The sequence below is a fragment of the Eleutherodactylus coqui genome, chromosome 4, assembly GCF_035609145.1.
Source record: "Eleutherodactylus coqui strain aEleCoq1 chromosome 4, aEleCoq1.hap1, whole genome shotgun sequence".
Lineage (NCBI taxonomy): Eukaryota > Metazoa > Chordata > Amphibia > Anura > Eleutherodactylidae > Eleutherodactylus > Eleutherodactylus coqui.
The window spans coordinates 55,653,983-55,666,882 of record NC_089840.1 but is presented as its reverse complement, the minus strand read 5'-3'; the positions used below and the strand labels follow the sequence as shown (position 1 = coordinate 55,666,882).

Genomic DNA, 12,900 nt, shown 5'->3' with positions numbered 1-12,900 from the left:
TGAGAGTACTGATAGGGTTAATAGAAACAATAGTCCAAGCAGCCGGATGTAGGCTGAGTGCAGACCCTCTGACAGCGCTTATGGTGAATGCATGCAGGGGGAATGCTAGAGATAGTCACGTGATGTGCTCAGTGTAACACGAGTGTTTACATAGGGCTAGACGTAGGACGCGGCTTCTCTCGTTGCCAGGGTGATTTCTGACAGGGCGAGATGACAGAGCCGTAGTATCGCGAGACGTGATTCCGCGCACGCGCAGTGAAGGAATGAGGACTTCGGCGGAGAGCAGCTGAGTTGGAGCTCCTTAACATGTAAATGAGGAAATACTTGGCTGAAATGAGTCTGTAGTTCTCCCTTATGTCTGGCGTAGGAAGGGTTAAGTGGCCGGAGGCGGGGCTTCTAAGTCATCTCTCTGCACTACATCACCTTATAGTAACTCTCCTGAGTGTTGTTTCCCCTCGGGAGCAGCTAGCAGGGTGATCAGGGTCTAATGGTCCAGCTGACATCCCCCCAAACTCTCAGAGACCCCAGTTTAACTCCTCAATGACCAGACACTTTTTATTTTCTCATCCCCGCGTCCCAAGAGTTGGAACTTACTTTTTTACCCTCCCTGCGGACCGCGCCATACGGGGGCATGTTGTTTTTTTGGGATGAGTTGTTTAATATATTATGTGATGAATGTGCCGTAAAAGTGGGGTGAAATGTGGCTTTACGGTGCGGTAACAATGACGCGTCACTTTATTCTGCGGTCCGTCCGTTGGCGGCGAGACAAAATTTATATAGTTTTTTAAATTATGCTTTACTATTTTTTTCTTTTAAATGTGAAAGTTTAAACATAATGCTCCTAGTCGTCACATTGTGACCTCCATGACTTTTTTTACTTGTCTATCAGCGGAGCGATGTGACGGCTTGTTTTTTGTGGTGCGGACTGTAGTTTTTAGTGGCGCCGTTAGGGGTGACATATGACCTTTTGTATGCATGTTAAATTCGCAAAATGTCAATTCAAACTGCGGATTTTCACCATGGATTCAACTCCTTCACATGAGGGCCCCTTCAGACGACCGTGTTTTAGCGCACGAATTCTTGTGCACGGGAAAATGTTGCATGCAAAACATGGAGAACAGTACCCATTGATTTCATTGGGTTCATTTCCTTTCTTTTTTTTTTTGCGTAGGGTGATTCCAGCGCCTGTGAACTGGCAGTGCCTGCGTAAATACGGACAGTAATGTGAAACTGCCTGGAAGCAGAGGTGGCGCAGGTCAGCAAAAAAACAGGCCCAAGAGTTCAGTTTGATGATTTACTTGGGGGTTTGGAATGATGGCAATAGCTGGAAGCATTAGGAACTTCTTTAAATTTTGCCCAGTCTCTGGAATAACTCTTTAAAGCAGGCCGTACCCCTCATCTCCCCTCCTCATAGACTGGTAGAGTTGGAAGGGACCTCCAGGGTCATCGGGTCCAACCCCCTGCTCAGTGCAGGATTCACTAAATCATCCCAGACAGATATTTGTCCAGCCTTTGTTTGAACACTTCCATTGAAGGAGAACTCGCCACCTCCCATGGCAACCTGTTCCACTCATTGATCACCCTCACTGTCAGAAAGAAAGCCTCCTGATTCCTTCATGATGACTTTGGCCATGACGGGGTTGTGTTATAATACCAAGATCGCTTTCTAGCACTGTGACCTCATGCTGCCATTGAACACAATGGAGTCGCAGTACAAGTCACTGGTTTCTGCGATGTCATGATTGCAGAAAATCTAACCTGGTTGATCTTTGGACGCACAACCCTCTTACTGGCCAAAGTTGAAGAGTATTTAAAATTTGGGAGCGGTGGAGGAATCCGCTGTATAAGAGCCCAATGCAGAATCTGTCAGAGCCCCACATACCCTGAGCCATTCGTAATACTGGTATCTTCCTCCTTTGGAACTTTGGTCCTCGTCAGGTCCCAGGTGTCACGTCTGCCATTGTAACCCCTCAGCAACGTCTACCGTACATGTATGACTGATGTGCGCAAGGACGATATGGTTGGAGCCCAGGAGCTGAGCCCGCTCCGCACGCAATGGTGTGGTCTCTGTTATACAGCAGATACGCACCTGTATAACGCCGATCTCAGCCTTTTAACAACTTGGCTGCCCTCAAGGGGGTGAGTGTTGTGTGCTGTATATTCCCTGCCCGCCACCCTACTGAAGGCCAACCAGAGCCACTCACGGTAGATGGAAGAGAGGTGACAGACGGGGTAATCCCCGCTCTCCGCCAGCTACTTGAAGTGAGTAGATATGGGCCACATGCTGTCCTCGGACCTGGCGCCCCCCTGAGGCTGTGCCGAGGGCAAACTTCAGACATTGTTCGGGTGTGTTCTAAATGAAAATTACATCAAAATTAATTTCATTGAAATTCTGTAGAAATCATTCTTTGGAAATCATGCCTTTATTGTTTTTCAGTGTGGAGAGCATCTGTGTAATGATCTGGAGAAACGCTGTGCGATACATTACATGTGGAGGAAGGTAATATCACGCACTTTTCACTTTGATTTTTTTTTCTTTACTTTTAAGCCCCCCTGGGGTACTACAACCAGCGATGCTTTGATCGCTCGTGCAGTATGACGTAATGCTATAGCATTACGTCATACTGCCATTTGACAGGCAGTCTATCAAGCCACCCCACGGGGATGGCTTGATAGGCAGTCTGCTAAGGCAGCCTTTAAAAGCCCCCGGCTGCCATGATACCTGCATGGCTTCTCACCGCGCGCGCGCACGGGGGGGGGGTCGTACGGGATTTAAATGCCGCTGTCAGAACTGACAGCGGCATTTAAAGGGTTAATAGCCGCGAACAGCCCATAGCGGCTATTGCCTGCAGGTGTCAGCTGTAATAAACAGCTGACGCTCGCGCTGTATGAAGAGAGGTCGCCCTGCGACCTCTCTTCATATATACCCCGATGCTGTAGGACGTACCCTTACGTCCTGGAACAGGAAGGGGTTAAAAGGGGTAAGGCCGGGTTCTAATCTGTGCTGGAACCTCCGTATTGGAGGTTCCTTTGCAGATCCGGCACAAAATACTGGAAGAAATAGCGCTTTTTCTTCCGGTAAAGTGCCAGGCAGCTGAGCGGAAACCGAACGGAATCATTATAGTCAATATGATCCATTCAGCTTTGTTCCGCCAGGTGATTCCCCTTTCCTGCTTCTCAAATGGAGCAGGAAAATGGAATCCCCGACGCAGATATGAAAGCGGCCTCATACAGGATTACAAAAAGGTGGCTCCTCACCATTGGTTGTGTCTGGTATTGGCAATCGGCTCCATTGAAGTGAATAGGGTTGAAGTTCTATATATGTGAACTGGGTGGCGCTGTTTTTTGAGGGAAACAGCCATGAATAACCAATTAATGGGTGTTTACTGGGTCAGAAACACTATCTATTCTTCTTAGGGAGAGCAGTGAGTGAGGAGACTTAAAGGGGTTGTCTCGCAGCAGCAAGTGGGGTTATACACTTCTGTATGGCCATATTAATGCACTTTGTAATATACATCGTGCATTAAATATGAGCCATACAGAAGTTATTCACTTACCTGCTCCGTTGCTAGCGTCCCCGTTGCCATGGTTCCGTCTAATTTCGGTGTCTTCTTGCTTTTGTAGACGCGCTTGCGCTGTGCGGTCTTCTCCCTTCGGCTCCGCTCGGCAGCATCGGCGTTTTGGCTCCGCCCCCTTGTACGCGTCATCGCGTAGCTCCGCCCCCGTCACGTGCCGATTCCAGCCAATCAGGAGGCTGGAACCGGCACACGTCATGGGGCGGAACTACGCGATGACGCGTACAAGGGGCGGAGCCAAAACGCCGATGCTGCCGAGCGGAGCCGAAGGGAGAAGACCGCACAGCGCAAGCGCGTCTACAAAAGCAAGAAGACACCGAAATTAGACGGAACCATGGCAACGGGGACGCTAGCAACGGAGCAGGTAAGTGAATAACTTCTGTATGGCTCATATTTAATGCACGATGTATATTACAAAGTGCATTAATATGGCCATACAGAAGTGTATGACCCCACTTGATTTCGTGAGACAACCCCTTTAAAGGGCCATTGATGCTCATCTGGGTAATATACAAATAAGGGAGATGGAACAATACCCCCACAGTGCCACTTATTGGAAGGGTGTTTACTGATATGATACAAGTAACAGCGGGAGATAAGTCCTTGTGTTGTTATATCTGATCCATATGGCAGGTAGGGCTTATTCACACTTACGTATATTTGGGCTATTCACATAGCCATGATTTAAAACGAAAATACTTGCCGCATGTCCTGTGTCATCTGTTTTCACTTTTCTTTGGCGCAGTGCACAATCGGCCCCTGTAAATAAGCGCTAAGAAACAGGTAGAAGGGCTTCTTCAGACGACAATGATTTGGTCCTGTTTTGCGGCATGATTCTCAATGGCTTCATTTTCACTAGTGGAATTCTTGCGCATTAATGTTACATGCCAGAAAAGATAGGACTTGCCCTATCCTAGAATATGGTTTTCCTACATGCGAGAAAGACACGGCAGGAGCCATCCTTTCGCTTTAAAAAAACAAAACAAAACTCGTCACAGTAGCGTGGAATTTGAATTGTCAAAACACAAAAAATGAACACTGGTTCAGGCCGTAATACGCTCCGTAGCAGCGAATGTATTAGTGCATGCACCTGTCTGTTTAAGCCCTCATACATAGAGCCAGGGGCCTAACTGTAGGGAAGGCAGAGTTTGCTATTGCACCTGGCCCTGGAGCTTGAGGGGGCCCCAAAGATGCCTAAAAGATGAGACCAGTACTAGAACGTATGACACGTCAGAATTGGAGGCCTTGTTACAGATCTTATATTTAGGAGCTTAAATTGACCACTAAGAAAAAGCAAAGTAGATCGGCAGCAGCCATGTTGTACAGTTCTTTATCTCTACGTGTAGAGGCTCGGCCACGGAAAAGTAGGCCAAAACCACACTGTAATGAGAATGGTCTATAAAAAAAACCCTTTATAGCTCACAGCGCATCAGCTCTGTACCATCAGCTAGTCAGACGCTGCTCAAAGCGAAGTGTGAACTCGGCCGCGCAGGTAAAAAACGTTTACTGTAAGGCTACGTTCACATGGGTGAGTGCCATATCGGGCCAAGCTTGCCAAATGCGTTTTCCATGGCAGAAACGTTCTTTGATTCAAAATTGCGTTGCGTCCCTTCTCTGAAATTGCAACCCTCATCTGCTTGTTTCACGTACAAATGTCATTTCTTTCAGTGGTGGGATGCCTGTGTATATATTGAGGTAAGCCATTGAAATCTGCGGCTTAGCTACAGCACCATTTGCTGCACCCGAAAGCAGCATTCGCTTCTGAAGGGCTTTGCCATTTATCGAATGCCAGGAACCATTTTTTTAGAGCATCGGTGGGGACAAAGAAATGGAAGAGTCCTTTAATTTTAGAAACCAGTTTATCTGTTCATGTTCCTCTTTGTGGATTCAGTTATAATAATACCATTTCTTCTATTCTAGAAGTGTCTCTCAGCAGCTGAGTACTGGACGTCGAGAACCAATGAAGTACATACTGGTGACGGGTGGCGTCATCTCTGGCATTGGGAAAGGAATCATTGCCAGCAGCATTGGTACCATCCTGAAGTCATGTGGGCTTCGAGTGACCGCTATCAAAATCGACCCATACATTAATATTGATGCTGGGACGTTTTCACCTTATGAGCATGGTACGGTATAACTTAGGGGTTTCTTTATATTCAAGCGAGCACCATGCCGTGTTCGACCCCGCCCCACTTTTGGCCCCTCCTCGCTGTCACGTGTCAGTTTGTGGCTGGCTGGGCGGAGGAGAGAGAGAGAGAGAAGAAAAAAAAAAAGCTTGGCACCCGGCAGGTTCCATACAAAAATGATCGAGTCTCCCATTGAAGTCAATGGGCTTCGTTACTTGAATAGAGCTCTCGAATATTACGAAAAGCTCGACTCGGATAACGAGGAACTGAGCATTTGGGTGCTCGGTATTCTCTGGTTGTTTGTATATTGCAGGATGGGACTGGTCCTCCAGAGTAAAAGATGGTCTTTGTAACGCTCTCCATTCTGACCCACTCCTTTAATTGGCAATTACCTAATAGCCTATATGAAATGGGTTTTCTAAACTAGACAACACCTTTAACCCCTTAACGCTGCAGAACGTACAGTTACAACCTGCAAGTTGGGGGTATGTATGGAGGGAGATCGCAGGGTGATCTCCCTACATACAGCACAGATGCCGGCACCCACTCGCAACAGCTTCGATAAGCTGCGCGGGTCACCTGAGCTGTTAACCCTTTAAATGCCACCCTCAATTCTAACAGCAGCATTTAAATCCCTTGACCAATTGGGGGTCCCGTACACCCATGACGTGTCACCTGACCTGTCACTAAATCTTCTTCTGTGTTCTCTGATAATTTACTTCTCATCCGCAGGTGAAGTGTTTGTGTTGGATGACGGAGGGGAGGTAGACCTGGATTTGGGGAATTATGAGAGATTCCTGGATATCAGTCTGTATAAAGACAATAATATCACCACTGGCAAGATTTATCAGCATGTGATTAACAAGGAGCGACGAGGAGACTACCTGGGGAAAACCGTACAAGGTTAGTCAGTCCACCACGGGGGTTTCTTCTATAATGGAGCAGAGACGAGCGCTGGATTTCTGACTCTAATCCCTATTCTTGGATTACTGCTTGTAAACTGTTCCTGATTGAGGAAAATAAATATTTTTTATACACATCCGCTTTGGCATTCCCATGCCCACCTACTGAAGGTCACACGCTGCATGACAATCTGACTCTTTTCAGATTGCTGTGCACCCGCTGTCCCATTGACTTGCATAGTGGAGCACAGGCATGGCAATCTGAAAACAGTCAGATTTTCATGCGGCGTACAATCTCCAGCGGGTGACAGGGCGGGAATCCCAAAGTGGGTGATAAAAAATACGTCAACAGGCTCCCTGTCACCTCCCCTTAACAGCACTGTAACATAGTTTATGATGCTTATAGGGAGGTGACAGGTTCCCTTTAAACCCTTAAGCACATGGCCCCCTTGTTTTTTTTCATTTTTGGTTTTTCCTCCCTACTTTTATAAAATCATAACTCTTTATTTGTTAATCAATTTAAATGTCTGTGGGTTTGATCTTTGCAGGACGAGTTGTATTTTTTAATGGTACTATTTAATTTACCATATAATGGACTGAAAAGCATTGAATAATTCTTTGTGGAGTGGGGGGGGGGGGGTCTTGTTTCTACGTTGTACCCACTGCAGCAAAAATCACATAATAACTTTCATCTTTGGGTCAGTACAATTACGACAATACAAAATTTATATACCGTTTATACTCGAGTATAAGCCGAGTTTTTCAGCACATTTTTCTGTGCTGAAAAATCCCCACTCTGCTTATACTCGAGTGAGGTAAAAAAAGATAAACAAAAAAACCCCGCACTACTCACCACTCAGCTGGCATCTGTGTCCCCGGCGCGATGGTCTCTCCGGTGGTGCGGCAAGCTGCTTGAGACTTCTCCCCGCTGTTATCTCCCTGCTTGGCTTTGATATCCCCCGCCATCAGTGCTGTGTAAGTAAGCGCTGTGATTGGATCTAGCACCAGCCAATCACAGTCAGCGCTGGATTATTCACAGCCATTCAGTCAATGACATAACTGAATGGCTGTGATTGGTTTATCAAGTGCCGGCTGTGATTGGCTTATTTTCAGGGGAGGTCTGTACTTACCTAGCAGGCTCGACCGCTGCTCAAACAAACAATGCAGCAATGGATTAACCAATTCGATGGCTGTGATTGGTTTATCCAGCACTGCATTGATTGGCCGAGCAGTGGTGGAAGAATCAATCACAGCCATCGCTTCCTGGAGGTGGTATTTATGAATCCCGTAACCAGGAAGTAATGTACGAGCGGCTGAGGACTGTGGGATATATATATTTGTGTGGGTTGTCATTTTTTTTATGTTATTTTACTAGTCTACTATAAAGGATACAGATCAGCAATACCACAATAGTCACTATAGATGTTGCCAGTCTAATACGGCACATTTGCTGACTGCTGTAGGACCTCTTGTACAGGCATATAGATTGGCAAAAGTTGTAAATGGCATTCAGAATAAATGCCAGTCCTGCTCCAATCCTGTGGGCTGTTGGATTCGTCTTCATCTAGACCAAGAACAAATATATAAATGTTATTAATGAGATTTGAGAATACAGAACAGCAGGAGCGTCAAGTCGCCGGTCTTTATAGTTGCGACAGTCCACTGACCACTACAATCCAGATGCTTATATATATGAGAGTCGTACAGAAAGTAATGCAAAAGTGCTCATAACTTCTTTTTAACTAATGTAGATCATTCAAACACATGTAGTTGGAGTGACTCTTCCTCTATACAAATTTGCTTCTCAATATAGTCTCCATTAAAAGCGATGCATTTGCGCCACGTACCGCTCGCTGTTGATGGTGCGGCTTTGTTCCCGAAAATCAAGGAGAATGATGACTTTGTTGTCCCAAAAAAACAGTCACCATGACTTTCTGTGCTGGTCGCTGGCTCTTGAACTCATGGATAGAGATGAGCGAGTATACTCGCTAAGGCACATTACTCGAGCAAGTAGTGCCTTAGCCGAGTATCTCCCCGCTCGTCTCTAAAGATTCGGGGGCTGGCGCGGGTGACAGGTGAGTTGCGGCGGGGAGCGGAGGGAGCAGGGGGGAGAGAGGGAGAGAGAGATCTATCCTCCATTCCTCCCCGCGCTCCCTTGCCGCTCCCCGCCGTCCCCCGAATCTTTAGAGACGAGCGGGGAGATACTCGGCTAAGGCACTACTCGCTCGAGTAATGTGCCTTAGCGAGTATACTCGCTCATCTCTACTCATGGACTGATTCTTTGTTTCCGAATCATAAAGATACGCCGATGTTTCATCCCCTGTCACCAGATCGGAAAAAAACGTGTCTTCATTGGCTTCGAATGCTTCAAGCAGATCCGAGCAGACTTCCACCCCTGGAATCCATTATTCACCAGCAAGGAAGAAAAAGATTCTAAAACGCCCGTATAGAGGAAGAATCCCTCCGACTACATGTGCAATTTGAACGATCTACATCAGTTAATAAAGAAGTTATGACGACTTTTGCATTACTTTCGATACGACCCTTGTATATAAGGGTCTGCCAGCAAGGACCCCTTTATATATCACTGAAATCCTGAGCCCTCTATGTTCTATTCTATATATATATATATATACCTGGACTTGCTGGTTCAGTTTGCTACTTATCAGCAAATATGTGAGCACTTGCCGCAGCTCCTAGTTCTCATGTAATAGGGTCCCAAATCAGAAATTAGCTTGTTCTCTGTGGGAATAATGATAATTTTTGCTGATAATTAGCAAACTGAACCTGCAAGTCCAGGTATATATATAGCCTTGTATTTGGTAGCACCTTGATACGGGTATAAATTGTGCAGCAATTACCGTCTTAACCATTTTCGATGTTTCCCCACTTCACTATTTTGTAAGAGGGCTGCTCCTTACCTGCTGATATGCAGCTTGGAACTACATTTCACACAATTTCCCGCTGTTCTGTTCTTCCTTTCTATGCTGTTCCTCACTTAGCGCTGCCCTGCTATTGGTCAGCAAACTGATCCCGAGAGCTAAATATAAAAAAAAGCCATCCCTGGTCATTCCTACTGAGCATGCCCGACCGGTAGCGATAGAATGTCTACAGGACGTATCCAGGGCAACCTTAGAATAAATACCTCTGAAGTGCCAGAAGAAGGTGATGGTTTAGAGCTACAGAAACAAAATCCAAAGCAGAAGCACATTGCAAAACTTAAATAACTTTTTATTAGCATTCATTTGCATAAGCAGTATATCCCTTTTAATATATGTTGTCTTTTTTGTTATTAGTGGTCCCGCATATTACCGATGCCATTCAGGAATGGGTGATGAATCAGGCGACCGTCCCAGTGGACAGGGACCATCAGGAGCCTCAGATATGTGTCATTGAGGCAAGTGCAGACACCATCTAATCTTACCTGGTCCATCACCACCCGCCGGCAGCAGTTGTATTCTGACACCCCACTGACTACTAATTGGACACCTCACTGACTGCTTATTAGACACTTCAGTCATTTTATATCTTCAGCTTTGGTCAGTTTACTGCTGGGACAGATCATATTCTCTGGACAAACCCATAAGAGTTCTGTAGATGAATATTAGTCTTTATGTGTATTAGGTATATAATCGTGGCCGGAGTTGGGACGGGAGGGAAGGCGTTTGTGGTTGCTGCGTGCCAGGGGGAAGCCCAGCAGGCAAGGGGGCAAACTGAACATTTGCCCCAGCTGATGGAACGCTGAGCTAGGACTCTATACAATACATTGGTTTCAGTCCCAGTGCAGGTTGCAGTCTGATCTCCCTATCACAGCATCAGGCTTCATGCACATGGCTGTATTACGGCTCCGAGTTGTACGAAGCTATAATAGGGCACCCGTAGAGCTGCATGGAGCCTTACTTTACCTACACATGTCTGATTTCTACCGGAGGTAAAAAAATTTGGTATTTTTTTTGGATTTTGGACAAAAAAAAAAGAAAAGTTGTTGCATGTTTAGTATTAGACACCCTTTTATTGCATCCATGTCCCCCTAACACAGTGTTCTAACTCCAGTCCTCAGGGACCCCCACAGGTCATGTTTTCAGGATTTCCTCATTGTTGCACAGGTGATATAATGATTGTTGGCGCCTCAGATATTGCCACAGGTGTTCTTACTATAAGTTATCCTAAAAACATGACCTGTTGGGGGACCCTGAGGACTGGAGTTGAGAAACACTGCCCAAACATTATCCGTTTAGCCTTGTGGTCCTCTCTCTCTTAGGGTACTTAAACGCCCGACAGCAGTCCCAATGATCATTGCCTCTGTGCGTTTACGCAAGAGTGATAATCACGCACTGAAGGGAGTTGCAGCACGCCAGCAATCTGCCCATGTAAAACTACCCTAACTTCTATATCTTTTTCTTTTTGTCATATATATATATATACCCGTATTATTGACTACATCTCTGCAGTTTGATGCCCTGAAAAAATAGGATCCTGCCTGTTGTATTGCCAGCGTCATGCCACTGTGCCAGGATGGTGTTTTGCTCTCTATTCTTTTACTGAGATGTCTTCAGGCTCTGTATTCAGTCTTTATACCCGACATATCGCATGCCCTCGCTTCATTTTGCCCTCTGTGCTTTCTTATTGCCACATGGAGTCACAGTTGCCAAGTTTAAGTAAATACACACACCAGACGTGAATTTTGGATAAAGGCCACCATATTTATGGTTCAAAAGGTTTTATTCGCATTTTTATTATAAGGCATTACAATTAAGCAATGTATAGACATAACACTAATAACAATCCACGCGCGTGGCGGTATACTTGTCGCTATCAGTAAGAAGCTTTACTGGCAACTGCCACGCGGGATTAACTAGTAAAGTAATAGTAAAGCTGCATAGGAGACAAAGACTAAGACAGATAGAAGTTGCACAAGACAAGAACACAAAAGGGGAGCGAGGGATATAGTGGGTACCGATTGTGACTCGTGATCAAATGACGCCCAGGTAGAGCTCCCAATGGGTTCTCCTCTTAGATCTGCCCGGAAATGATCCAGGCCTTGAACCTATCTGACGAACGGAAAAAAATCCAGACCTGCCAGGTTCTGCAAAACTCTTTATGGGCGTCCCTTCCATCAGCCCTCATTTCTTCAAATCGCATAAGAACATTTAGCTTCTCCACTCACATCACCCTTGACGGAGACCTTGATGACCGCCACAACCTGCGAATGATCCTTCTGGTCGCCATAATAAGGAATCTCAGCAAGCCCCTCTTGGCCTTTCTAATAGAGCTTGGGAAGATTAAGAGCAGGGCTATCTCAAGGCTCAACTTCACTCCTGAGACACATATTAATTAATGAATTAATTCATTTCATAGGGCGGTCATGGGAGGGCACCCCCACCAAATATGAGACATATTGCCTCTGTTGTTGGACTCACAGATTTACTCAAACAGTGTGAGGGATCTCCCCCTGAGGTCTTAAGCCTGCCTGTGATATTACATCTCGTAAACGAGGTGTCGGAGTGGCAGTAAGCCCCAGAATAGGGGGGCCCCGCATGGACCCCTCCAACTGTGAGCTGGAGACCGGGGGGGGTAAGAGGCCCAGGGATCAAGACCAGGCCATTAGAGGGCGCAAATCTCATCCAGGTCTCAACTAATTGGCCAAGGAAGGACTAAATGTTAGGCACTGAACCTGCATGCCTAGGAGGTATCCAGAAGGCGCCTCGTAGGGACCCCGGGACCAAAGCGTGCTCTTCCTCCACCCATACTTTGGAGCTTTCGTTCTTGAGCAAGTCCAGTATACAATTGGCGATGCCAGCTATGTAATAGAGGGCAAAGTCGGGCAGGCCCAGGCCTCCCCTCTCTTTGACCTTCGTGAGGAGGGAGAAGCGCATACGAGGCTTCCTCCCTCTCCACACAATCACAGTGACCAGGGTACCCAACCTCTTTAAATAGGAGTTCGGGAGCCTCACCAGGACTGTTTGGCAAAGATAGAGAAACCTGGGCAGGGAATCCATTTTGAGAACATTGACTCTTCCACTCCAAGAGAGGAACAGTGATTTACAATTATTAAGATCCTTCTCTAGGTCCGAGACAAATGGGGAACAATTTTATTTAAACGCACGGGAGACATCCGCTGGTAGTTGTATCCCTAGATATTTTATGGCAGAATGTCTCCAACGAAAGGGAAACTGGCTCTCTAGAAGTGACGCCCCGGTCTGTGGCAACGACACATTTAGGATCTCCGACTTTTGAGCATTTACTTTATAATTACTAGCTCTGCTGAACCATATAAATTCTTGTAGAAGCACCTGT

The 12,900-nt window shown here is 46.2% G+C and overlaps 1 protein-coding gene across 1 annotated transcript in view; it reads left to right on the top strand.

The window, feature by feature from the left end:
• Positions 1–249: 249 nt before the first annotated feature.
• CTPS2 (CTP synthase 2) overlaps positions 250–12,900 on the top strand; it is a 181,704-nt gene continuing 169,053 nt past the window's right edge. The window contains exons 1-6 of the mRNA XM_066599475.1: positions 250–308; positions 1,172–1,255; positions 2,438–2,500; positions 5,496–5,701; positions 6,434–6,604; positions 9,900–10,000. Of these exons, the coding sequence (XP_066455572.1) occupies positions 2,457–2,500; positions 5,496–5,701; positions 6,434–6,604; positions 9,900–10,000 (522 nt within the window). The 5' untranslated portion in view covers positions 250–308; positions 1,172–1,255; positions 2,438–2,456. The remainder of the gene's footprint in view (positions 309–1,171; positions 1,256–2,437; positions 2,501–5,495; positions 5,702–6,433; positions 6,605–9,899; positions 10,001–12,900) is intronic.